The sequence below is a fragment of the Galeopterus variegatus genome, unplaced genomic scaffold (genome assembly GCF_000696425.1).
Source record: "Galeopterus variegatus unplaced genomic scaffold, G_variegatus-3.0.2 Scaffold310, whole genome shotgun sequence".
NCBI lineage: Eukaryota > Metazoa > Chordata > Mammalia > Dermoptera > Cynocephalidae > Galeopterus > Galeopterus variegatus.
The window spans coordinates 316,644-343,926 of NW_007726421.1; the positions used below are offsets into that span (position 1 = coordinate 316,644).

At 40.7% G+C, this 27,283-nt stretch overlaps 1 protein-coding gene across 1 annotated transcript in view; it reads right to left on the reverse strand.

Annotated features, from left to right (window-relative positions):
- The window catches only part of COL4A3 (collagen, type IV, alpha 3 (Goodpasture antigen)), a 136,020-nt gene that overhangs the window by 58,777 nt on the left and 49,960 nt on the right, over positions 1-27,283 (reverse strand). The window contains exons 2-13 of the mRNA XM_008567333.1: positions 15,717-15,775; positions 13,536-13,625; positions 9,197-9,241; positions 8,580-8,624; positions 7,901-7,963; positions 7,148-7,201; positions 6,328-6,354; positions 5,692-5,769; positions 4,601-4,663; positions 4,439-4,474; positions 1,355-1,396; positions 1,057-1,134 (exon numbers count right to left, since the gene is read on the reverse strand). Coding sequence (XP_008565555.1) covers positions 1,057-1,134; positions 1,355-1,396; positions 4,439-4,474; positions 4,601-4,663; positions 5,692-5,769; positions 6,328-6,354; positions 7,148-7,201; positions 7,901-7,963; positions 8,580-8,624; positions 9,197-9,241; positions 13,536-13,625; positions 15,717-15,775 — 680 coding nt within the window. The remainder of the gene's footprint in view (positions 1-1,056; positions 1,135-1,354; positions 1,397-4,438; positions 4,475-4,600; positions 4,664-5,691; positions 5,770-6,327; positions 6,355-7,147; positions 7,202-7,900; positions 7,964-8,579; positions 8,625-9,196; positions 9,242-13,535; positions 13,626-15,716; positions 15,776-27,283) is intronic.

Consider the following 27,283-nt stretch of genomic DNA (forward strand, 5'->3'; position numbering starts at 1 on the left):
TTTTTTTTTTTTTTTTTAGTTTTTTTTTTTTTTTTTTTTTGATCATTTTTATCACTAAAAATTAGTTACATTGGGTGGATAATGGCTAAGGGGTTGCTTTCTGGCATAATGAAAATGTTCTAAAATTGACTGTGGTGATGGTTTTACAACTCTGTGAATACACTAAAAGCCATTTAATTGTACACTAAATGAGCACATTTCATGGTATGTGAATTATATCTTAAAGTTCTTAAAAATTAATTATAACTATAACCCATGAACTGTACGTTTTAAAAGGGTGTATTTGATAGTATACGAATTATATCTCCATCAAGCTATTATTTTAAGCAGTTAATTATAAGTTTAAAAAGAGAAGGATGGTTTGTGTTTATTTCTTAGCTAATCCACAAGAAAATTGTTAGCTACCCCCTCACTTGCTCTGTGCCCCTCCCAGGAATCCCAGGATCACTCTAGTGTCTAGGACTGGCGTGTCATAGTGCAGATCCACTTCTTCTGAAAATTCAATTCAGTCCTATACTCTGGTCCCCCTAGCCACCCCACTACAGGAGCAAAAAGCAAACGTTAATGTCAAAATGAGGGTCATAGTGTCGTTGGTGATGAGTGGGGGCCACAATGTCCTTGGGGTTGCAATCACAGGTAGAAAATGTCCCATTCCATTACGACACCCTCTTCGCCCATACCTTCAGATCAGGACCATCCAGTTTGATCAGAGCCACACACCATCGTGTTATCATTTATTCAAAAACACTCACTGAAGACCCACTCTGTGTGGGGGACAATGAGAAGAAATGGAGAAACCAGAGAGAAAACCAACATACTCGGGCTCTACCTTCATGAATCTTGGAAGAAACTTGCCTCAGATCCTCCCCATCTAATATCTCTGGGCTCACGAGTGGAGGACGGGGAAGGAAGAAGGCCTGGAGTTCAGGCTGGCCCAGGGGACTGGGCTGAGCTGGGCTCAGATGACAGAGCTTGTAAAAGAGGTAGGGGATCCCAGGGACTTTGTCCCAGAAACGAGAAGATACCGCAACCCTAATAACAGAATTGCAGAGTTACCGTTCTGTTGTCTGGGCCAGTAAGTGTCACAATAACTGTTCCTGGTGGTCCAGGGGGTCCTGTTAATCCTTTCACACCCTAAGGACAAATACACCCAGGAATGAGAAACTAAACATGATCAACATGTCACCTCTATTATGTTTGAAAGATGTACTTTTTCCCTTTAGCTCTTATGCAAGAAGACAGAGCAAATGAAAATGCATTAATTTCAAGTTGGCTAGTGAATAGATTGTATCGGCTGACATGCTATGGAACTTAAACTATGTTGCCCACTAATAAACCATAGTATTTAAATTACCTGCTCTCCTTTTGGTCCTATCACATTATCGCCCATGTGACCCTATAAGAAAACAGAAAACAAAATTATTTTTTAAAAATAAGTAGAAATAAATAGTCTACACCCATTAAAGTTCCAATATTTGCAACCAAACATTTATAGTTTAAATTTAATTTTAGAATTAATAAAGTTATTTTGGGTATTTCTTAGAGTAGAGCAGGAATGTGTTTCTTTTAAAGGTGGAGATCTTAAGGGGCAGAAAATGTCAGAGATTTACTTAGTATGGTAAACAATGGCTTAAAGGGGTACTGGTTAGGGAAAGGAGCCCAGCTCAGAGGACATTTTTCTGGCTCAGTCACCAGTTAGCTTTGATCCACTGGCTGGCTGCTTAACTTCCTCATACCTTTATATTCTTATCTTAAAAATAAGAGGGATGGGTGGCTTAACTTCAGGATTCTGAAATTCAAAACTTAATAGAGAAGCTAAGAATAGCATTCGCTAGCAACCTGACCTCATTAGTAACTTAGTCACATGAAATAAGCCTAACGTGAAGTTTCCCTTCAGTAAGAATGGCCAATCCATCATTTTAACCCATATCTCCTTGCTTTTGTGCTCTTGTGTATGCAGATTATCTCCCCTATTAGCCTGTAGAGGAATCAAGAATTTATTTATTTATTTTTCCCTTTTTTTGTCTTTTTTCGTGTCCAGCAACGGATCGCAACCCTCAGTGTCGAGCCCGTACCGGACCGGGACCGGCAACGGGATCGCAACCCTCGGTGCTGCGCCCGCACTTCGCTCAGCCAGTGAGCAGGAACTGGTCTGCATGTGGGATCTGAACCCTCGGCGGGAGCGCCGCTGCGCTCCCAAGCGGCGCACTGTAGCAGTGCACCACCGGGCCGGCCCGGAATCAAGAATTTAAACCTCAGATTTACCATTCACTGTCTATCAAACAACTCATTTAACCTGAACCTATCCACCTCTGTGTGTGTGTATATGTGTGTTTGCATGTGCACTTTCATGCATCAATGAAATAATAAATGTGAAAACACCTTGCAAAGTGCCCAACACACAAGGGCCCCTAATAGAAAGAGATACTGTGCTTAGTACGCATTTCCTGGTAGAGCTCAGCCTCACGCAACATTTTTATCCTTAAACTAACAATTAACCTTTTTAATAGAAACGCATGAATGACTCACCTTAATGAGCACAGAAACAACCACCTTTTATTTACTAGCATACACTCAAGTGGGTTTTGCAAAGCAGCCCACTACAAAAATTTATAGGATAAAGTGTTGGGTGACCAGTAGGATTATCAGAAATGGAAAACCTGTGGATTAGAAATCTTTGCCTTTTTCCTTCATAAGGAGCTCCTTATAATTGAATTAAGACCCTGTATCAGGCATTGAGTTACTGAAGTGCCGGGAGAAGAGAGGTAAGAGCTGCCAGCCATGTTCCCTTTCCTGCTGGGAATCCTCGTGAGCTCCAGAGAGGTGCCCTCCAGTGACCCATGTGAAGAAATAGGCCAGGTTTGGCTTTTGCATTGGTTATGGTGTTCTGGCTGATGCAACATGTGATTGTAATCTACCTTAGGTCCTGTAGGTCCCATGGCTCCTGGAAAGCCCTAGAGAAATCCACAAATTTAAATTACAGTAGGAAACGCACCCAGCCAGAAAACTTTTTAAAAACTTTTTGCTATAAATAACTTTTTAGTTTCCAGTGTCTGTAGCAATGGTGACTTCATACTCACAAAGAGTCCTGGAGGGCCAGGTGGGCCAAGAGGCCCAGGAAAACCCGGAGGGCCTGGCAAACCCTTTAAATTAAAAGAAGAGTAGGAGTAAGTTTAGATATACTTCTCACTTAAGAACAATGTCCACTAACTAAGTGCATTAAAATATTTTAATAAAATCAGAAGAGCATAACACCTCCCTTCCAAGTGACTGCAGCTAATTATGATAAATACCGAAAAGTATGTTGCCATGTGTGACAGGCTGCTGGGACTCTCCTGATGATGTCACTTCCAGGAAAATGGCCAGGGCAGCTGCTTTCTTTTAGAAGTTTTCAAAATTTTGCTTCTCTCTCTCTTTTTGTCTTTCTGTGTTTTGGTCAAGCATGCTCCTACCGAAGGGGCTTCCACCTGCTCTCCCTCTGTCTAGAATCCTCTTTCCCAAGATAGCTACATGACTCACTTCCTCTTCCTTTTCTTACCTGTATGCAATGGTCATCCTTTCTGTAAGGCCTTCCCAGTCTATCCAAAGTCGTATCACAACTTCCAACCCTTCCAATCCCCCTTCCCGGCATTATTTTTCTTCTGGCATTCATTACTATCTAACATACCTGGTCTGCATGTGGGATCTGAACCCTCGGCGGGAGCGCCGCTGCGCTCCCAAGCGGCGCACTGTAGCAGTGCACCACCGGGCCGGCCCGGAATCAAGAATTTAAACCTCAGATTTACCATTCACTGTCTATCAAACAACTCATTTAACCTGAACCTATCCACCTCTGTGTGTGTGTATATGTGTGTTTGCATGTGCACTTTCATGCATCAATGAAATAATAAATGTGAAAACACCTTGCAAAGTGCCCAACACACAAGGGCCCCTAATAGAAAGAGATACTGTGCTTAGTACGCATTTCCTGGTAGAGCTCAGCCTCACGCAACATTTTTATCCTTAAACTAACAATTAACCTTTTTAATAGAAACGCATGAATGACTCACCTTAATGAGCACAGAAACAACCACCTTTTATTTACTAGCATACACTCAAGTGGGTTTTGCAAAGCAGCCCACTACAAAAATTTATAGGATAAAGTGTTGGGTGACCAGTAGGATTATCAGAAATGGAAAACCTGTGGATTAGAAATCTTTGCCTTTTTCCTTCATAAGGAGCTCCTTATAATTGAATTAAGACCCTGTATCAGGCATTGAGTTACTGAAGTGCCGGGAGAAGAGAGGTAAGAGCTGCCAGCCATGTTCCCTTTCCTGCTGGGAATCCTCGTGAGCTCCAGAGAGGTGCCCTCCAGTGACCCATGTGAAGAAATAGGCCAGGTTTGGCTTTTGCATTGGTTATGGTGTTCTGGCTGATGCAACATGTGATTGTAATCTACCTTAGGTCCTGTAGGTCCCATGGCTCCTGGAAAGCCCTAGAGAAATCCACAAATTTAAATTACAGTAGGAAACGCACCCAGCCAGAAAACTTTTTAAAAACTTTTTGCTATAAATAACTTTTTAGTTTCCAGTGTCTGTAGCAATGGTGACTTCATACTCACAAAGAGTCCTGGAGGGCCAGGTGGGCCAAGAGGCCCAGGAAAACCCGGAGGGCCTGGCAAACCCTTTAAATTAAAAGAAGAGTAGGAGTAAGTTTAGATATACTTCTCACTTAAGAACAATGTCCACTAACTAAGTGCATTAAAATATTTTAATAAAATCAGAAGAGCATAACACCTCCCTTCCAAGTGACTGCAGCTAATTATGATAAATACCGAAAAGTATGTTGCCATGTGTGACAGGCTGCTGGGACTCTCCTGATGATGTCACTTCCAGGAAAATGGCCAGGGCAGCTGCTTTCTTTTAGAAGTTTTCAAAATTTTGCTTCTCTCTCTCTTTTTGTCTTTCTGTGTTTTGGTCAAGCATGCTCCTACCGAAGGGGCTTCCACCTGCTCTCCCTCTGTCTAGAATCCTCTTTCCCAAGATAGCTACATGACTCACTTCCTCTTCCTTTTCTTACCTGTATGCAATGGTCATCCTTTCTGTAAGGCCTTCCCAGTCTATCCAAAGTCGTATCACAACTTCCAACCCTTCCAATCCCCCTTCCCGGCATTATTTTTCTTCTGGCATTCATTACTATCTAACATACCACAGAGGTACTAATTCATACTTTTTTCTGTTTCCCCCACTAGGTGAGGGTGAGAATTTTTTAAAACTATTTTTTTTGGCTGATTTGTGTCCTGCTGTATCCCTAGAGCCTAGAAATAGACGTTGGCAAAAGTAAAAATCGGGCTATTTCATATTACAGTTTTAAATTATATTCAATGTGTGATACAAACTCATCCCTGATTTCAACAAATGCAGATTAACTATTTCTTAAAGACTTCTTACTTTCAGGAAAGCTCGGACAACTGAGACTTAAGAAGAGATTAAAAGGCATGCATACAAAATCATCTTTGAATATCAGTTTCTTGTAAGAAGGTGAATGCTTTAGAATAAAAGAGGCACATTTAAATAGATTAAATATGAATGTCTATTTAAAATGGTCCTAAGAGAGTGAGAAAGACATACAGAGGGAAAAGAGAGATGGGGAGAGAGGGGGAGAGAGAGAGTGAGGTTGCAAATGATGGAGATCTTCTCCAAAGTGCTGTACCTGGGATCCTGGAATTCCTGGCAATCCAGGGTCACCTTTTCCATTAAATTCTATATCGTCTCCTTTAGCAGGAACACCCTTAAAAATGAAGAATTTCATCAAACACAATCAATGTTATATTTTAAAACTCCCCTTAAATGCTTATTGAGGGTCACACTTCTTCAAGGATAAAAGTGCTTTGGGGGATATATACTTAGATAACTATTTATTATTTAGGACTTTGTAGTTATTCCATTCTGAAGAAATCAAAGGATTTTCATATTTTCTAAAATTGACAATTTACTGCGGAAGGAAGAAAGATACAGGGATAACAAATCATCTCCCTTGACACCAAAAGTAGTGGCAATTCCTGACCTAGAGTGTGGGGCCCTGGGCATGAGGTCAGGTCTCATCTCCTAGACCCTATTTCCTTAAAGGATGATATAAAACCTGTATCCTTAAGACCCACTGATGATGAGAGCCAGAAAGAGCCATTTAACAGGAATAAATATCATGACCCAATTATTATGATTTCTGAATTAATAATGTCTGTATTATGAAATTTGATTTATAATGACATATCTCGCTATTTAATAGAAGTTCTTTTTGTATGTATGATTAGAGATTTTCAATAACTATATTCCACAAATGACTTACCTTTTGTCCTTTCAAACCAGCAGCACCCTAGGAAAAAAGCAGCTTATGAACAAGTGGAGGTAAATCAAGCACAAACACTCCTATTTCCTCCTTTTCCCTGTTATTCTGCCTCATGTATACTTCCTACCGGCTTTTAATGTGCTCAAGTGTCTCCCATTTAAGCAAACAAACAAAGTCTCTCCTTCATCTTCATTCACACTGCCCTGTCTCTCCCTCGTCTCACCTGCAAACTTCCCATTCCGTTCACTCCTCAGTTCTAAATCTGCCTCCTGCCTGCATCCTGCCATGGAAGTGTCCCTTCCTAAGATTAGCAACAACGTTGATGTTGCTAAAACAAATGGCAAAACATCAGTCTTCATCTTACTGGACTTCCCAGCAGCTTTAGACTGCCGTCTGCCACTCCCTTCTACTGAAATATATCGTTTCTGGGATTCTAATGCACCACTCTGGTTTCCTTTCTCCCACCAGGGCCACTCTTCCTTTATAGGGCATCCTCCTTGACTTAGACATTACCTGTGGAGCTAAGGCTCCCTTCTAAGTCCCCGTTCTCTCTGTCACTCTTAAGTCACCACAAGTTTCTCCTCAGAGTGATTCTCTACTTGGATGTCTCAAAGGCAAAACAAAGCCTCAAAGTCTAACCCTGAACTAGCAATGCATTTATTCATTCATTCCGTAATGATTAGGGGATAGTTGCATGTCAACTATTGGTTGCCCCAGACTTCCCCTAAATCATGCCAGATTCATGTATATGGCCTTATGGAGCAGGTTACTTTTATTCATACTTTATGTCTTTGCTGGGGAGTTAGAAATGCAATCCTACCGGGATCCCTGGGTAGCCTGGTGTCCCTGGAAGTCCTGGAAACCCTCGCTCCCCCTGGAAGACACAAGGAGTTTGTCATTATTCTTAGTTGTCTCAGAAAAGCCTATTCAGATATTTTCCCTGTTACTTTCTTTACCAACCTTGCGGTGGTAAATCTAGACAAAGTAACCCAAATTTCTTATGGCTACTGGGTCATGAGGCTGAAGGCCAGAAAATCATTATCTTAATTGAAAACTGGATTAGAATCTAGTGTTTCTCAAATTGTGCATAAATGGCAAAATCTAATTGTGCCAAGAACTTTTTAATTGCTGCTTCCTTGAAACTTAAGTAATTAGTTCATTCATGGCCACCATTCTGGGGGAAAGGAGAGCTCAGTTAGGAAACAAAAGGAGGAGACTGAGCATCAAAAACCTCGGTCATTCTCCCCCCAGACTAATTTTACACTCCATGCTTTGGTTTCTAATTTATATACACAACCTCAGATGAAAATAACCAATGGAGCCCCCAGTTATCTTTCCGTGGGATAATATGTAAGAATATCCTTAAAATACAATTAGAAAGCAAAGAATAAAGAGGAAGGAATCAGGAAGGTTCTTGGTTCAAAAATCATATTTCTGCCCTGAAAACACATAGTGTTGATATTAGATAAAAGAATGTTTCAAGGAAAGCCTCTCCCATCTCACTGCTAACTCACCTTGATTTATTCATTCAGCAAAGCATTTATGAACCATCGTCTGTGTGAAAAGTACATACCTTAGAACCATTGCATCCTGGAAAACCAGCAGGTGCATCAGGCCCCGTATTGCCCGGGGTGCCCTGAAAGAAGAGCATGTCTCAAGGCAGAGGCATAATCACAGGGCTCAGGACCAGGACACAGCAAGGAACCCAAGGAAAAGATGGGCTAATTCAAAGAGCTATTGGAATATAAATGGTTGTTTAAATAGTTAAGTAGTAAGTTTGAATCATCATTTTGGATATAATTTAAATAACATAACAAACAAAACAGGCTAATTAAAATGAAGACTTAGGTGATATGTGGATGTTTTAGAGAAAACAAAAGGCCTATATAAAATGAAGCCCCTTAACATGCTGCTTTAGCTGGGAGAAAGGAAGGGAAAGAGAAGAGGAAAATATGTGCAGGGGTAAGTGTTTTATTACTTTACAAAATTACACAGAATGTTCTATTCTATTCCACTGTTTTATTTTACTCTATCCTATTCTATTCTATTCTTTCTGTTTGTATTTCCAGAAATACAATTTGACCTTATGTCCTACAAATCCCTACTCTAATACATTATGCTATTTTAACAGTGCCATTTTCTTCATGTGACAAATGAATCAGAACACATTTTCTTGTGCTACCGTTTCAATATCTTTACTAAAATGAGCTTCCTTTTACTTTTTCCAGCTACATATTTTTCCCATTACTTACTGGAAGTCCAGGAGGACCTGAAAATCCTGGCAATCCAGTTATTCCCTGAAGACATAGAAAAGAGTAGGGGTGACAAGAAAAACACATTAAACATGTTTAACCCATAAACATAAAATTATTTACCATTGCAATACTCTCTATCTGCAACTATACCTGGGAATAGCTAAAACAGGCTTGAAAAACAAACACACAAAAAAGGTTTGACAACCCTTTGTAAATCTAATAATTATATAAAAAGGAATCTTTAGGGTTGTTTTTGGCTCTTGGGGGTAGACTTTTAAGGTATAACTTGCATAAGAGTAAAGTGCTCCAAACTTCTGTGAACAGCTTGCCGAATGGTTACTGAGGTTCACTTTTGTATTACTGCCACCCCATCTGGACGTAGCATCTCTTTCATCCCAGAAGCTTCCCCCATGCCCTTTCCCAGTCAATCAACACCTGCCCCTAACATACTAACCACTATTTTGACTTCTATCTGTTCTTGAATTTCATCTACAGAATCATATACAATGTACTCCTTTCTGACATTTGTATAACTTTTACAGTGCAAATTTGATCTTTTTAAAAGAAGCAGAATATTCATCAAACCATTGGGATGAACTGGTTGGACTACTAACCCTTACACCTTTGGGACCAGTGAGTCCTGGAAGTCCTGGAGAGCCCTAGATCCAAGCAAAAAAAGAAAAGGTGAGCACTATGAAAATTATTTGGTAGTAAGAAACCCATACATTAAAGGTCTCAGTCTTACTCATATACCAAGCTGTTTTGCTCTTGTGATTACTTCATGGTTAATAAGGTTTAATTACTTCCTTGTTTCATTAGAGCTAAAATATTTATCAGAAAGGACAAACAAAAATTCATTCAAACCCTTGCTATACAATGTGGTGTTTGGAGCCTGCAACATCTGCATCCCTGGGAGCTTGTGAGAAATGCAGAAGATCAGATCTCCTCCACCTCCCAGATACTAGATTCGATGGTGATTCTTGTGCACATTAAAGTCTGTGAAGTGCTGTTATAAAAGCACCGCATAAGCCAAATAGCTGCTGAGGCCTGATAAGGACACATGACACAATTACAGGGGCAGACAAGAATGACAGCCAACATTTCTGTGCATGAGAAACACTTTATTAACAAAATGTGCTTGACATGCATAAGTAAATAAATAGCAAACTAAGAACTGCCTGAACCAGAGATAAACTTGCTTAGGGCACAAAATGAATAAAATTTGAGGCCCCGTTTCTTAAAGTATAAGAAACGGAGACTTCTTAAATGGAGACTGTTTTAAATTAACTAGGCCATTTGGTGTGAAAGTTCCATTGTCCAAAAGCTGTTTCTATCGTTCCAGAGAGTTTCAGTACGTTTTGGTATTTTTGATTATTTGAGAAAGGGTTGTTACAGACTCTTCTGAGATTGGACTGTCAAGGCCAAAGTCAACCTTTTCTATCGGAGGTGGAATTCCGGGGTGTGTGATCATATTCAAGGCCATTCCTTCCCTCTGCAAGTTGCTGCTTGTGTTATGCAGAAGGCACAAGAGTGACTTGTAGGTTTTATTTCCCATTGTAAATTTTGTCATGCAGAAAATATTTAAGATAGGTGCTTCATAAATCTGAGAAATCTTTTTGGTCAGTTTTTAATATTCTCTAATTGTCTGTTTTTGGTCAAATCATCTTTTGTGGCTGTACCTGTAAGCTGTGCTTTAAAATATGAATCTATGACAACATGACATACAGATTTTCTGGATTAATTTTATAGAATATTCTCACATCACACAATCTGTATTAAGTACCATGTGTTCACAACTATTATTTTAATTGATTGCTGCTTCTCTAAAGAAGTGTGGAAGGAAACAAACAGAGCAGGGTATAGAGAACAAAATAAAAAGACAGGGGTTGGCATTAGTCTGCTCTGAGTCCAGGGCTGAAGTGGTCAACTCATTCTACCAGAGAAATGCAGAAAAACCCTAGACCAGGCCCTGGAGGGAGGCAGCGGAATGTTTAGGCCCTGCCCAGAACCTGAATGACTTTTTCAAAATTAGGATCAGAAGAAGGAGAAATGGAGAAAAAGAACACATACATGAACATGACAAATGTAGAACAGATGCAGTAGAATTCCTGGGAAATAGCAAAATAGTTTTTGCAAGGGAACTCTTGTGCCTTGTTGGTGGATTGTAGACAGATGCAAGCATTTTATGAAAAGCAGTATGGAGGCTTCTCAAACAACTAGAACTACCGCACAATCCAGCAATCTCTCCAATGGCTACACACCAAACAGGAAGGAAATCAACACGTCAAAGGGACACCTGCACTTTCACGTTTATTGCAGCTCCATTCACAATGGCCAGGATTTTGAACCAACCTAAATGTCCATCGATGGGTGATTGAATTTAAAAAATGTGGCATATATACACAATGAAATACTGCTCAGCCATAAGAAAGAATGAAATTCTGCCATTCGCAGCAAAATGAGCTTGGAAAATATCATGTTAAGTGAAGTAAGCCAAGCACAGAACGAGAAATACCATGTGTTCCCACTCACAGGTGGAAGCTAATAATAATAATAATAAAAGTTGAACTTTAGAAGTAGAAAGTAGAACTGTGGTTACCAGAGGCAGGCAGTATGGGGGATAGAGAGAGATTGGTTAATGGGCACAAAATTACAGCTAGATCGGAAACGTAAGTTCTGTTGGTGTACAGTAGAGCCGGGCATCTATAATTAACAATAATCTATTGTATGTTGACAAGTGGCTAAAAGAGAGGAGCTGAAGTGTTCTCATCACAAAAAAATGATAAATGTTTGTGATGATGAATTTGCTAGCTACCCTGATTTGATCACTACACACTGTATAAATGTATTGAAATATAACTCTGTACGCCATAAATACGTACAATCAATGTTTCAATTACATTTTTAAAAATAGGAAAAAATAGCATTTGCATTTGTACTGTGAGCTGTAGGTGTGGATTTAGTTTCTTTGGTTATAGGAAATGGGTTAAGGCATCACCTATATGACATAACAAGAAACATATATTTGGTCTCTGTCCTTGGTTCCCAGCACAGAGCTCCTAAAACCCTTCTAATATACTGAGTGGTAGTGGTGCTAGGAGCATATTTTCTTCTAATACTTGGTCTTTGGCCCTGGTTCCTGGCACAGAACTCCTGATCCTTTGGAATTTCCTGGGCTATAGGAATGTCTTTTGTTCTAATGGGTTGACTTCTGGTGGACTCCTGGATGGGATTGGTCACCAGAAAGACCAGGCCATGATAAGTTTGGAAATTTCAGCCCCACCCTCATCCTCCAGAAAGGGGAGGGGCTAGAGACTGAGTTAATAACTTATGCCTATGTGAGGAAGCTTCCATAAGAATCCCTAAAGTATGGAGTCTGGAGAGCTTCCAGGTTGGTGGGCACATTTGTGTTCCGGGAGGCTGGTGCTGCCCAACTCCATGAAGACAAAAGCTTTGCATTTGGGACCCTTCCAGACCTCGCCCCATGCACCTCTTTGTGTGGCTGTTCATCTATATCCTTTATCATATCCTTTATAATCAACCTGTCAACAAGAGTAAGTGTTTCCCTGAATCCTGCGAGCTATGATAACAAAATATCAAGCCTGAAGAGGGGTGCATGGGAACCCTCAAATTGCAGCCAACTCAGACAGAAATGTGGGTGACCCAGGGACTCACATTTTGTGATTGGTGTCTGAAGTGGGGGCAGTCTTGTGGGAGTGAGATTCAGGGAGGAATGAACAGCCCAGTGTCTGGTGCAGAGCAAATACACAGTGTGTTGTCTTCGATGACCACTTAGTTATTCTACAATCCTACCATCCTCTGTAACTTGTGAGTTAGTTCACAGCTTGCTGGAGGCTAGGAGGCAGGGGAGGGAACGCGTGAGTGCGTGAGAGCCCGGGCTTAAGTCCAGCTCATGTCCACAGCAGGAAAGGACAATCAGCAAATCTGGTGGTTATGCAGCTATTTGGTAAATCCTCTAGGGTATTTATTTAAACAAAGCCCTTTGTGTATCACAGACTTTCAGATAAAAGTGTGTGATGGGTGGGAAGCGCAGTAGGCTCTGCTAAGAACCTTAGGAGCCTGCTGTTTAAGGGATCAGTTGAGAAAAAGGAATCCATGAAGGAAGGAGAGGTTGGGGAGACAGGTAGAGAATCAGGAAAAGGAAGATCCCAGAAGCAAAGACAGACAAATGTTTCAAGGAGAGAGTGAGCCACACAGTTTAAAACAAAGCAGAGGGGTTCAGGTCAAGTAAGGACACAAAAATATCCACTTGGCATTGGCCATTTGAAGGTCATTCGGGACCTTTGCAGGAGTGTTTTCAGAGGAGAGGAGGCAGAAGGCAAATTATTGCTGGCTAACGAGTGAATAGATGAACTATAGGCAGCGCGCTTAGCTATACTTTTAGGAAGCTTGATAGAGAACGGAAAACAGGGAGAGGATGGCAATCCTGTGGTTACAGGACCCAAAAGATCTAGAGAATTTGTATGGGAGAATATTTGCATGTTTAGAGACTGAAAGAAAAGCCAACATCAAAAGGAAAGTTAGACTGCACAGGCAGAGAGGAGAGACACCTCCTGGAACAAGGTCCTAATGGGAATCCCAGTGATCAGGTCCAGGTGGATGGATCAGCTCGGAATGGAAGGTGAAAACAGCTTATCCTTTCATGTAGGAGAAAAGAAGGTAGGAGCAGATGCAGGTGTAGAAACTGTGCAGTGGGGGGACGGGAGGGGGTGGCGTTGAGTAGCGGACTTGGAGATAATGATAATCATTTGCAATGGTCTTGGAATAGGATGTAATTCTGAGGACCCAGCTAAGACTGGAGACCAGGAATTTGACATGCACCCACCAGTTGGCTAAGACGTGGAATTCTCTCCAGGTTCTCAGCAGCCCAGGGGGTAAGCATAGAGAAGGGTTAGGTGGATGGGGGATTTTCAAGCATACAGGATGACATACCTTGGGTCCCTGTGGTCCGAAAAGGCCTTCAGGACCTGGGAATCCTTTCTGGCCAGGAGAACCAGGGGGTCCAGGAAAGCCTTTCTCCCCCTGTTAAAACCAAACACACAGAACAGCAACTGTCCAACAATGAACACACTACTGTCATTGTGTTTTCTTCTGTATGACTTCATGAGGACATTTTCCATATTTATTTCTTAGATTAAAAAAAATAATAATTAGCTCTCAGTACTGAGTGCATAGGTACCTGGAAAGCTACCAGCTGTTAGCACTTTCTACAGGCTTGAAAGAGCTGGCCCTTGGTCTTGTAGAAACTTTACTTTTACCCTAATGGTAGAGCTATGCAAGGCAGAGCTTAAGGGAGAGGGAATCAAGAATTGAGGGGAATGCCCAGTTAGGAAAATCAAGGCTGTGGAATGTGCTTGTTGAGGGTTGGAGAGCAAGGGTAAGGCACAAGAATGTGTTTTGGGAGTGTGCATGATTACTGTGTAGCTTGAAAAGAACACCATGTAGATTATGAGTTTCAATCCTTTCTTGCTTACACAGGAATTAGTAATTCAATCTGCTATTTGTGTAGGAGATGCAGGAGAGATATCAACACTGGCATAACAAAATGTGAGGTAAATAATTTTTTAGAAGGAGTCATGATATTATGGGAAAGTCCCTAGTAAAAGTTAGTCAAAGAACATTAGGCCCAGTCATTGACAAAGCTCTACCCATAATCTCCCCATGAATATGGGTCCCGGAATTACTCTTTAATAGTAAAGGCCACTGGTTATCCTGTCAATTTAGTTACACAACTGGCAAATTTAAAAAAAAAAAGATCAAGTCAGCACCCAATAAGAAGAGAAATAAAAGAATTTTCTGGACCTCTCTTACTACTCAGTTACTTTTGCACATCCTAGAGTAGCATCTTGTAAGTAACAGGGACTCAATAAATGCTTCTTGAGTGCAAAATGAATCACAGAGAGGGTGCTTTTCAACGTGAATCTGAATACACTACATTCATAGCTTCGGAAAAAAATCCAAATCAAACTACACATGAATTACAAAACACTGTAAAATAAATATAATAATAATGATTACAATTAGCATATAAATAATGTGTAAATTGTTTTCTCTGCATAGCTTAAAACATGTTCTACTGTAAAATAAATATAATAATAATGATTACAATTAGCATATAAATAATGTGTAAATTGTTTTCTCTGCATAGCTTAAAACATGTTCTCAAAAATATTTCTAAATTGTCATCCTTCAATATTGTTAAACAATTAATTAGTGTCTCTGAGGGAAGGGTTTTGTAAACAAAGAAAAAACTTTAGTTCTGCCTCTGTCTTAATTATTTAAAACATGTTCTCAAAAATATTTCTAAATTGTCATCCTTCAATATTGTTAAACAATTAATTAGGGTCTCTGAGGGAAGGGTTTTGTAAACAAAGAAAAAACTTTAGTTCTGCCTCTGTCTTAATTATCACAAATTGCAAGTTAATGGAGCGAATTAATGAGATTTCACGGCATTCCTTTTTTTCTCGAATTCTGCTATGGAGCTGCGGGCGCTCTGCTGAATTTTTGCCTCAACTAGGGTGCTGCTGCGGGATTCGTCCACCAGGGGGCGCTCGTGCACCAATGCTGCAGGACAAAATCTGCCTGTTTCACTGTTTGTTTTATGTCAAAGTGAGTGAATCAAGTCGTTTTCAATTCTCCTCTCATGTTTAGCAACCTTGTAATTTTTGCCTCAACTAGGGTGCTGCTGCGGAATTCGTCCATCAGGGGGCGCTCGTGCACCAATGCTGCAGGACAAAATCTGCCTGTTTCACTGTTTATTTTATGTCAAAGTGAGTGAATCAAGTCGTTTTCAATTCTCCTCTCATGTTTAGCAACCTTGTAAATAGTATATACAAATGGGGGCCTCTCATAAACTTTCTCTTTCGCTAGCTCGCTACCTATTCATTACAGACCGAGAGAATTGTAATTTAATTGCCAGTATTTACACAAGTTATCTGAAGCTTCCTAGAAGGCATTTTTTTTTAAGGTTAATGTTTATATCCAATTACTTTAAAATTATATTTGGGGAATGGAACAACATACTGGCGATCTTTCTGCTACTGATGGAAGAAGGGTGTGAATTATTTGATGAGCTTCGTAGTGAAAGGAGGCAGTATTAGGTTTTGTTTTTACCTTTTCTCCTTTGGCTCTACCACAGAAGCACTGTCCTTTGTCTTTACAGACACAGCCCTAGGAAGAGGGAAAAAGAAAGGTTTTGTTTAAAAACAGCTTAATAAAGTCCAAATGACAGGATGAAAGCAAGCATATTTCTCTGTTCTTTGAGTATTAAACACTATTCATTAGGAGCCATGTGACGGTGTAGCAATCTATCAACAGAAATAGAGCAGAGAAGTGAGATGTTGCTTAGAGGAAAAATGTCAGATGAGTGTACCTCGTTTTTACTGTATTTGATTATATTAATCTTGTCATTCTGGATTTAAAAAATTTTTTTTGTTCATTTCAATCCCGTATTTAAGTATATTCTACTAAAGCAGTGGTTTTCAAGTGTGAATTCCCAGACCGGCAGCATCAGCTGCACCTGCAAACTTGTCAGAAATGCAAATTATTGACCCTGTCCCCACTCATGGAATCAAAAACTCTGGGCTGGGTCTCAGTAATGTTTTGATACACCCCTGGGTGGTTCTGATGCCTGCTCAAGGTTGAGAACCACTACCCTAAACTCTCACCCCAATCCCAATCTCTGTAGGATAGAGCTGATTCTCTAGAGATTTCTGAACACTACATCATTTGAGACACTAATTTGCACATGTATTTTTTTTTTTTTTTGTAACATTTTTTTTTTCTGTCATTCCAAGAAAGTAGTCAGACTTGTGTGTTCCCTCACCTTTGGGATGCTTTTGTTGCTGAACTCAAGCAAAAGTCGCCTAAAGACAAGACTCCTCTGGGCTTTTGATTGTGAAAGTGTAAGTACCTGGGACCAGTGTGCGGCTCCTACACAGCATCTGCAGGAGGCAGCAGGGCCTTGGAAAGAAAAGTCGGAGTCCTACACATGAGGGCACACGATGCTGGGCAAGGAAGCCCAATCTGGACCAGGACCTGTGCTCATGTGTCCATGGAGCTATCTGGCCACTGTTTTCAAATGGCCAGGACCATCTCTGACTCTTCTGCCTTCCACATGCCACACGATACCTGGATTCTGAGCATCTCTGGGCCAGAAGGAAGAGGGACAGACTGATAGTCCTCTAACCCCTGAGAAGGTATGTGGAGGCGATGAGACAGGCTTAAGTTTTTTTCTTGGAATAAAAGTCAGAGTCACAATACACTATTGGAAATCTTTCAGTCTTAGCTTGAGCAGATAAGTGTTTGTTGATCTCCTCCAGAATAGATCGGACCCCATTCCCTATATGCTCCCATGGAACATTTGCAGTTAGATGTTTCATGCATGTTTTCCCTGGTGACTGTATGTCCCAGGAGAGAAGGAATTATATAGTCTTGCTCACATCGGTATCCTTGGCATATGATATGTATTGAACAAATAAATGCTCATGGATTGATTGGATGGATCAATGAGTGGATCCAGTGGATGGCTGGTAATTGATTTACATCCAGGTTAGAGCCAGAATTTTAAGGCACATGAACTAAATGGTGATTGTTCGGCTGCCATGACTGAGATGTTTTCTATAGGATGAATTATGAACAACTATGGTTGAAATGGCAAAAACGAAACTAGAGGCTTTGGCTATTTTAACACATATTAAAATGAACATAAGACTAATTGTTAGTTGATTAAACTTAAAAGTTTTATAAACATTTTAAACCCTAAAAGAGTTGAAAAACAGTGCAGTGAACACCTATCCCCTTTCATCTAGGTTCACCAAGTGCTAACTTGTTGTTCCACCCGCTCCTCTCTCTTACACACACACACACACACACACACACACACACTTTTTTCTGCTAAACCACTCAAAAGTAGACAGCAGACAACATGACACTTCACCCGAATACTTCTGTATGCATCTCTCCAAAACCAGAGTACATTCTTATCCATGTCCGTATCCAATTCTGCTAAACCACTCAAAAGTAGACAGCAGACAACATGACACTTCACCCCAATACTTCTGTATGCATCTCTCCAAAACCAGAGTACATTCTTATCCATGTCCGTATCCAATTACATCATTCCCAAAACTAAGAAATCAACTTGATGCTTGAACTTCAGGTCACTAGTTTTTAAATACATCATTCCCAAAACTAAGAAATCAACTTGATGCTTGAACTTCAGGTCACTAGTTTTTAAATAAGGTCTTCAGGCTTATACATAGTCTTAATGACCATAGAAAATGAAAAGCTTTTTAAATTTCAGGCAAATCTTTTATTTTGTACCAGAGATTTAGTATCATTGCTTTCCCTGTGATTAGTACATGAGGTCTGATCTCAGCAAGTGGCTCTCACAGTTCCAAGAATCCTTAGGACCCACTCAGGTGTCACCAGAGGGCAGGGTGGGGCACTGCCTGTCACCTCCTAGTTCCCCTAAATTCCCTCCTGCCTGGGGTCTGGCTTCCCAACACCACCTGCAGTGACTTGGCTCCCCCTTTTTGGTCATCAAGTCACAGTTCTTGATTTATTATTATTATTATTGTCCCTCAGTTTGGGTCTTGAACTTCTAGGGGTAATGTAAGTTTTTATTTGTGTTTGGTTTGTTTTCTTATTAAGGTTGCATCCCTATTTGATAGGTCAATACCACCTGATGGGTTAATTGAAAAAGTTTAAGCGAAGAATCAAAAACAAACAAACAGATACTTGGACACTAGACATTTTAACCTAAAAAATACAAATGCACACTAATTCTTCAATCTTGGAGATAGGGTCCAGGTCCTCTCTTTGGGAATGGGTCTGCTATCTAGAGTTCTCTGGTATCTTTCTTGCTAAATCACACCCACAGTGTACCATCAACAATTTCCTGTTCTGGTTCTTTGAAACAGGCCAGTTGCTTAAAGATGTTTGTGTAAAAATCTGAGTACAGAGTCCTTTTAGATATTAATTCATGCTTTTCTCCAACTTTTTAAATTCTATCTCTGCCACACCTAATTGAATAGCAGTTTGTCTAACAATTTTATTTGATCAAATCTTCCAGCCTTGTTTTTACAGAAACAAATTTATATTAAATCAATTTGTTATTTAATATTTAACTAAGTTAGTTTGTTACAATAATAAGTTTAACTGGCAGTAATGAGAGTGGAAACAACTAACTCTTGGCAATCATAAAATCCACTGGTGTAGCAGACATGTGTGCTGGTATACTAGGGAGAAGGCTATGGGCCTCAATTGGCCTGTTGTATAAAACATATGGAGAGTTTTGGTCCATCCAGCAGTCAGTTACTACATTATTATTTTATTTATTTGTTTATTTATTTCTTTATATTTATTTTTGCAGCTTAAACAACAAATATTTATTATCTCATACAATGTGAGGTTTGGGAATATGGAAGCAACTTAGCTGAACGATTCTGGCTCAGGATCGCTCAGGAGGTTGCAGTCAAGCTGTCTGCTGGGGCTGCAGTCACCTGAAGGCTCGACTGGCACATGAGACCCACGTCTAAACTCACCCACAGGGCTGTTGTCAGGAGGCTTCACTTCCTCACAACGTACTTCTCTCCACAGGGTCACTTGCAACAAGGGGGCTGGCTTCCCCCAGAGTGAGTGATCCATGAGAGTGACAGAGATTGACCAAAGTGGATGATGTGGTGTCTTTAATAACCTAATCTTGGAAGTGATCTTCTCATACTATTGTTTCTGCCATATTCACACATGATTACTAAGACGTGGGACAGGACCACACAAGGGTGCGATCATCGGGAGGTGGGGTTGGAGGAGGCCATCGTGGAGACCGGCTACCACAGATGCTTGTGTGGCTTCTGTCAAGATGATCAATACTTCAGATGGCGGTCCATCCCATCTCTGTACAACTGAAACTGTTGGACAAGCTCTTCTCAGACAAGCCAATGTTTACCTTCATAAAGGCTGAGGGGACATGAACAAATACAATTCACTTGATTTTGGTAGGTTACATATTCCTGTAATTATTGGAAGATGAAAGTTTCAATTCAACTGCTATTTTTGGAATTTTTTTTTAGAAACAAAACTGATTGTTCATATCCGTGGGGTACAGCATTGAATATCAATACCTATGTGTAATATGTGATGCTCAAATCAGGATAATTAATATGTTTATTATTGCACAATGTAATCATTTTTGTGGCCCTTTACCAATTTCTTGCTAACCCCCCCCCTCCTCTCCCTTTTCCTCCTCTGGTGGCCTCAGTTTCATTCTTTCCTTTTGAAAGTTCAAAGAATTATTATGATTATTGTATCTTCCTTTCTTTCTTTTTTTTATTTATTTCTTTTTTTGAGCTCCCACTTATGAGGGAGGACATGCCACATTTCTCTTTCTGTGCTTGGCTTATTTCACTTAACATAATTTTCTCTAAGTTCATCCATGTTGCTGCGAATGGCAGAATTTCATTCTTTTTTCCATAATAATCATATACATTGTATATTGACAAAATAAAAATTTAACAACAAAAAAAAAGAATTTCATTCTTTTTTATGGCAGAGTAATATTCCATTGTGTCTATATACCACATTTTCCTTATCTAGCCACCCGTCGATGGACATTTAGGTTGGTGCCAACTCTTGGCTATTGTAAACAGAGCTGTGATAAATATGGGAGTGCAGGTGTCCCTTTGAGATTATGATTTCCATTACTTTGGGTGTACACCCAGCAGTGAGATTGATTAAAAAATGGGCAAAGGAGCTGAACAGTCATTTCTTAAAGGAAGATACACAAATGGCCAACAGACTCATGAAAAAATGATCAACACCACTAATCATCAGGGAAATGCAAATCAAAAACACATTGAGATATCATCTCGCCCCAGCTGGACTGGCCATTATCAAAAAGAAAGAGAATAACAAATGCTGGCATGGATGTGGAGAAAGGGGAACCCTCTTACACTGTTGGTGGGACTATAAATTAGTACAGCCATTATGGAAAACAGTATGGAGGTTTCTCAAACAACTACAGATAGATCTTCCATATGATCCAGCAATCCCATAGTCATCAGTTAAATGGAGAGTCATTAGAGGACCTGCTGTGTCTCTATTCATGCATTTACACCATACCACCCATGTGCACGTGGTCTGCCTTCTTGGCAAGCTTCAGAGCCAGATCTAGAGCTGTGTTTCTATGTCCAGATTAGTAGAACTGCTCCAAAATTGTTCCAGCTTTCATTCTCAATTAAATTGGCAAAACATGGCTTCCCTATGCATCTGCACAGTCAAGCTGACTAGGACTTCAGAGGATGTGACAATTTTGCTGACATGTAGATGCTCCACCTGATTAAATTAACTCAAAATCATAGTCAGGGCAGCTTTCTGGCAGTTTTTAAGCTGCTGCTCCAGAAACTTGCCTTGCCTGTGTGATACTGCAGAGGACCTGGCACAGGGCCACGTGAAATGAGACACTTCAGTGTTTTTGGACGGTGATGACAATAGCCCAAGTGTAAAAGGTATTAATTTTTCTTAATTATGCTGTCTTTCCTTAAATAATTTTTAAAATTTGCAACTATGTTTCAACAATTTAATAACTTGAATAGATTAATTGACTAAAAGATACAGGTGCCATATTTCTATTCTCATTGATTTTGATCCACTTTTTTAGACCCATTTTTTTTAAACACCTTGGTTACTTTAATGCAACATAACCCATCAATTAGTATTCAAATGCTAAATCACTTAAAAACCACTATGGCCAAAGGCTACTAAATATTAAGGGAGCATAACTGATGGATATTTCTTAAGCAACATTTTTATGCTTTTTCCTCTTTCAACAATAAAGTACCTCTTAGTTTCCTTATACCTTAATGGAGTAAGAAATCATTTGTCATGAGCAAAAAGCTCTTAATAGTGATATTATGGCTTTTCTCTCCACCCTCATTAGTACTTTAGAATATTAAATATTCAACTTGTGAAAATCATTCTTTTAACAGTCACATTCATTTTTTATGGGTCCACTTAGAATACAAAATAAGCTTTCATCGTAGAGAATCTAAAAAGGTTTAGAAGTTCAGAAATCATGGGCCACAGATGCACGGGCCTACTCTGTATGTATGATCTATCTATGTAAGACCTTCTTGCAGCTTTGCAGCTACTAACTGGAGCTTTGGGAAAAGTACTTAATCCTTTCAAGTTCCCTCATCTTTAATGGAAGATGTTAAGATCTATCTTGAAAAGTTCTTGTGAGGAGGGTCAAGCTGTCAATAGGGTACCTGCAGAGTGCCTGTGCTCAATGTGGTAAATTGTCAATGGGGGCCACCCCTTTCCTTCTTTGCTATAAGATCCCATTGCTAAAGGATGTACAGGCTCCTGTGTGATCCTTTCTTCAGTCAGTCTGAAGTAGCCATTTTCCTCCCAGACATTTCCTCCTGAAGTCATTTGTCCAGTGCCAAAGCAAGAGTAAGAGACCGAAAATGATTTTTGTTAAACTTCAAATGAATGGCTTATTAATAGTATTTATGAACAGCATTATTAGAGTACACTGAGTATATTAGTTGATTAACGAAATATTATTTGTACATGAGCACAGTAATACTATTAATTATTAGAGTACACTGAGTATATTAGTTGATTAACGAAATATTATTTGTACATGAGCACAGACACACTACAGTTTGTTTTATTGGTTTAATAAAATATTGGTTAGAGACCCCAATGGTACTTGATACTTATAAATGAAAGGTGCCAATCAAATACATTACTCAAGGGCAGAGAGCACTTCCAGGAATGCTGGTCATTCGGCTCTTGCACTCTTCTCTTCATCTCAACTCCTATAGTGCCCATGCCTCACCCTCGTCATCACCTGCACGCTGCCTCTGTGCAACGTGGCACAGAGGTTAAGGGCACCAGTCCAGGGGCAGAATTCCCGGGTCTAGATTCCAGCTTGGCCAAATCACCTGTGTGTCTTTAGGTACTCTTTAGTGCCTCAGTTTCCACATCTGTGAAATGGGTCAAATTGGTCAGCACAGGAAAAGCCCTTAGGAGAGGACATAGGATACTTACTGAGGGCTGTTACCGTGGGCTATTACTAATTAATTAACTTAACATTGCTCCTGAAATGCTCATGAGCTGAGGGCTTATGACTTTCACTAGACTGCAAGCAGAAACTGTGTCTCACAATTCTTTATATCCCCTCAGAACTGGCAGGCAGTAAAAAATTATCTTTCCACTCTTAAGCCTAATAAAGGATCTAATTAAGCATGTACAATTTTATTGGCCAAGAAATATGCACACACATTTTATTGTTCAATAATAGGCCAGAAAATAATTTCCCAATAACCTTGGACATTTCCTCCTTCTCCTCTTGAAGCGTGCACAGTATACCCTGTCCCCATGCATGCTGGTGAAAGAGAAAGGGCCCTGCCCTCTCTCCAATCTCTCCTCCCCCACAGCCAGCCCAGCCTGGTTTAGCAGAAGGGGAAGCTGGCACCGTTCACAGCTGGTTAACACCCTACTGAGCAGGTCTGTTGATTTTGCACTATGACTATTGACCCTGCAGTCCCTTTGCCCAGCCAATAGCCTGAGGCGAAAGTTTTTGTGTGTGAAAAGAGCTGACCAAGTGCAGGCCGAACCGTGCCAGACAGACTCCACGAGCTGGTCTTTGCAGGGCTGCCTCCACCCCAAGTCTGCCTTAAGCAACCAACCGTGAGCCCTGGCAATGGGCCCTCCAGTGAAGGGGAATGACACCCATCCACTGCTGCCTGCAGTGTCCCGTCCTGCCCTGCCCAGAAGCTGCTGCCACCACATGTGGTTATCACAGAAATCTCACTGTGATATCTTTCAGCTCCTGTCCAGAGAGACATCACTAGTCTAGACATCTAAACCAGCCACGCATTTTTTATTTTCTGGATGACAGCAAGTGTGCAGACAACTGGCTCTGACAAAGAAGGTGGCAGTCAGAGTTCCCTGGTCCGTTTGGGAATAGACAACATGGTAAGAAAGCTTTGCTGTGTTGTGCAGTGCAGGGAGTGGCATGTATTCTACCTGTAATCATGAACTCCCAGGTCCCTTGTCTTTTCTCCTAAAGGGTTTTGAATCCAGAAGGACTGAGAGGCCTTCACCGTTCATGTGAGATAGACAGACTCTACAGGCTCCCGTGATAAGGATGGACTTCCATAACACTGTAATGAGACCAGTGGTTACTCAGCTCTGATTACATATTGTCCTGTGCTCAGCACTGTTTGTCTCAGGGACTATCTCTTTTATACCATATAACGATTCTGTCAGGTAAACACTTTTATTTGGTTGCATCTGTTAGATGAGAAAACTGAGATATGGAGAGGCTAGCAGAGAGGAACAGAACCGGGGGGTCTGAACCCAGCTGGCCTGATCTGGCGTCATATTGTGAAGCTCTGCGGCTGTAGTTCATGATTGACGGGCTCTGTGGGCCATGGAGGCATTGGGGGAGGGGCCTGTGTATCTCCTTCCCTCACCCTGTCACTGTGCCCCGATGATGGGATGTAAAATCCCAGTGATAAACACACTACGGTAATTCCTGAAATTAGCTGTATAAATACGGGGTTGGCAACTGCAGCCCACGGGCCAAATATCACCCTCTGCCTGTTTCTCTGTGGCCCATGAGTTTAGAATGGTTTTTCTATTTTACATGGTTGAAAAAAAAATCAATAGAAAATTAATATTTTGTAATGTGAAAATTATGTAAACTCTAAATTTCAATGTCCATATATAAAGTTAATATTTCATCAATAAAAATTTTGTGGATATTTGTTTTCTGTCTTGTTATATAGATATCCACATAATATCCTTGATTTCGCCTCTTGGCCTGCAAAACCTAAAATATTCACTATCCGGCCCTTAATAGGTAAAGCTTGCTGATCCCTGGTGTAAATGATCTTAATTATATTTTTGTGACAGTATAAAGTTGCATTAAAAAAACTAAGAAACTTAAAGAAGAGGCCAGCTCTGAGCTCCAGCGAGAGATGGTCTTGCAGCTTGGAGTGGAAGATGGAACCTTTTTCGTCTTTCCATCCCTCCCTTGTTGGCCTCCCCTCCCCCACTTTTCTTCTGTCCAAGGGTGGGGGATATGACTGATGTAATTTGGAGACTGGAAGAACCCAGTAGATTATCTAGTCCAAGAGTTCCGAATGTTTTGAACTTTGCTGAGCAGTGAAATAAAAATGTTATTAAATGGAGACAAGCATAGAATTGTCTTATTTCTATTTTTCTATGTAAGGGCAATGATCACCCCTAAACACAAACAAGCTGAGCCACTCTCCCACCCACCAACCAACAGCAAACCTACGGTCTTACTATCATCACATTCCATAAGAAAAGAAAATGAAAAACTAAAGGAAGCAAGAGTGAAAGATGCTCCTTTCTAATGAAAACACATAGCTTTTACTTCATTAAAAAAATCTCTATGATTTTCTTGTTTTTCTCATTAGCCTTGTTCTGGTGAAACTCTATGTCAGCCACCACAGCTAGGACGTAGGCAAGCCTTGAATTAGCCACAGTGGCCTCCTCTCACCCTCCCCTGTTCCTTCTTGGCCACCATTTGCTTTGTCACCTCTTGCTGCAGGGTTTTCTCTCTGAAAGCTGAAACTGAGCTAATCTCATACAGTGCCATGCACACTAGGGAGCTAATTTTTAAAAAATCTGCCCTATAACTGACACGTTTTTCAGGAACCGATACCTCTTAACACAAAAAACTTCCACAAATGCAACAAATGATAGAAAATTCACACTCCAGACTGGTGGGTGGAGGCACATGTTGGGGTAGATGGAGCCCTTAGGTCCAATGGCTGATATGTCTATTTGTAGGACCAGGTCTTTCAGAAAATATCTTTGAAAATGTTGTTTAAAAACTAAGTGTAGTTTGCATACAAAATCCAACCATCTCTTTTTCATTTGACAATCAGTGAAGAAGCAGTTGATGGGATTCTACTTGTTGACCAACCATTGAACCAGGTTCTTGAGGATTCTCATTGAATGCTCCAGAATGTGCTTCTTTAGATGGGAGTCACTGTCCCTGGTGAGGCCACCCTTACATCTTGTCCATGTAGAGGATGACCACAGCCTTTCACTGCTTCCGTGAGCTGTTACTTGGCTAACCATACCATTAGTCAAGAACAAATACTAAAATGTCTTTAAAAGTCTTACATTTTTAAATTTTGGGTGCTGAGAGAGTTGCTAGGAGTTTTTAGAAAACTTGTTCTTAATTACAGAAATGTAAGACATTTCAAGGAAACATGAATTTTTCACTTGCAAACCTAAAAGTATGCCACTTTTCCGAATGAACGCCTCCTGTAGATGCTAGGGGAAATTGATTCACACTCTCTGAAGATATGGACGCTGCTTGAGTAGCAATATTATGGATAATAAGCAGAAAAAACAGGCTCACTTATGTGTGTGAGAGTTAATCCAGAAAGATAGTTGATTAAATACTTTTATATGTGTCCTTGGTTCTTCTGAAATCCAGAATAAGATGATGGAAAAAACCCAAAAAGTATTAACCCACGTGTGATTGTTAATTTTAGGTGTCAACTTGACTGGATTAAGGGATACCCACATAGCTGGTAAAACATTACATCTGGGTGTGTCTATGAGAGCGTTTCTGGAAGAGATGGCATTTGAATCAGCGGACAGAGTTCAGAAGATCTACCCTCACCCTGTGTGGGTGGCCACCATCCAGTCAGCTGAGGGCCCAGACAGAAGAAAAAGGGAGAGGAAAAGAGAGTTCACTCTCTCTTCTGGAGCTGGGACAGTCTTTTTCTCCTGCCCTTGGACATCAGAACTTCAGGTTCTCTGGCCTTTGGACTCCGAGACTTGCACCAGCAACTCCCACCCCCACCCCCTCAGGTTCTCAGGCCTTCAGTCTTGGACTGAGACTTAACACCAGCAGCTTCCCTGGTTTTGAGGCCTTTGGATTAGAGCCACACTACCAGCTTCCCCACTTCTCCAGTTTGCAGGTGCCTATAGTGGGACTTCTCAGCCTCCATAATGGCGTGAGCCAATTCCCCTAATAAGTCTCCTCTCCTACGCACGTGTGTGTGTCCTATTAGTTCTGCCTCTCTGGAGAATCCTGACCAATACACCACCAGACAAGGGAAGCAGGTAAGAAAGAAGCAGACGAAAAGCGTCAATTAATTTCTGGAGGGTGGACAAGTGGAAGCTTTGAGGCAAGTGGAGCAGGAAGTGTGTGAACGCTTTGACACAGCTCCTCTGCTCCAATAAAGATAAAATATAAAAACGGAAAGTAAAAGAGACACAAATTCAGAACAAGGTAAATGCTTCTGGATCAAAATGGAATAGAAACTCAAAGTGGGGCTGATGCACAGGCTGCTGGACTGAGTCTAGGAGCCGAGTGGTACCAGGCGTTTGGCACCTGTGCCATAACAGGGGCATGAGCCAAGAAATGCCATTTTCACACCATTGGACTGGGGTGCTGGCATGTTCCCCATAGAGGTGACTCTAGAAAGGCGGACATGCACATGGTTGTGGTAGCCAGGCTCTGAGCTGCCCCCAGTGATCTCTCGTCCTGGTATCCAGGCCCTCCTGTGGTCCCATTCACATTGTATCAAGGTTGGTCTGTGTGACCAATAATATTGGGCAGATGTGATGGTATGTCACTTCTAAGACTAGGTCATAAAAAGACATTGTGGCTT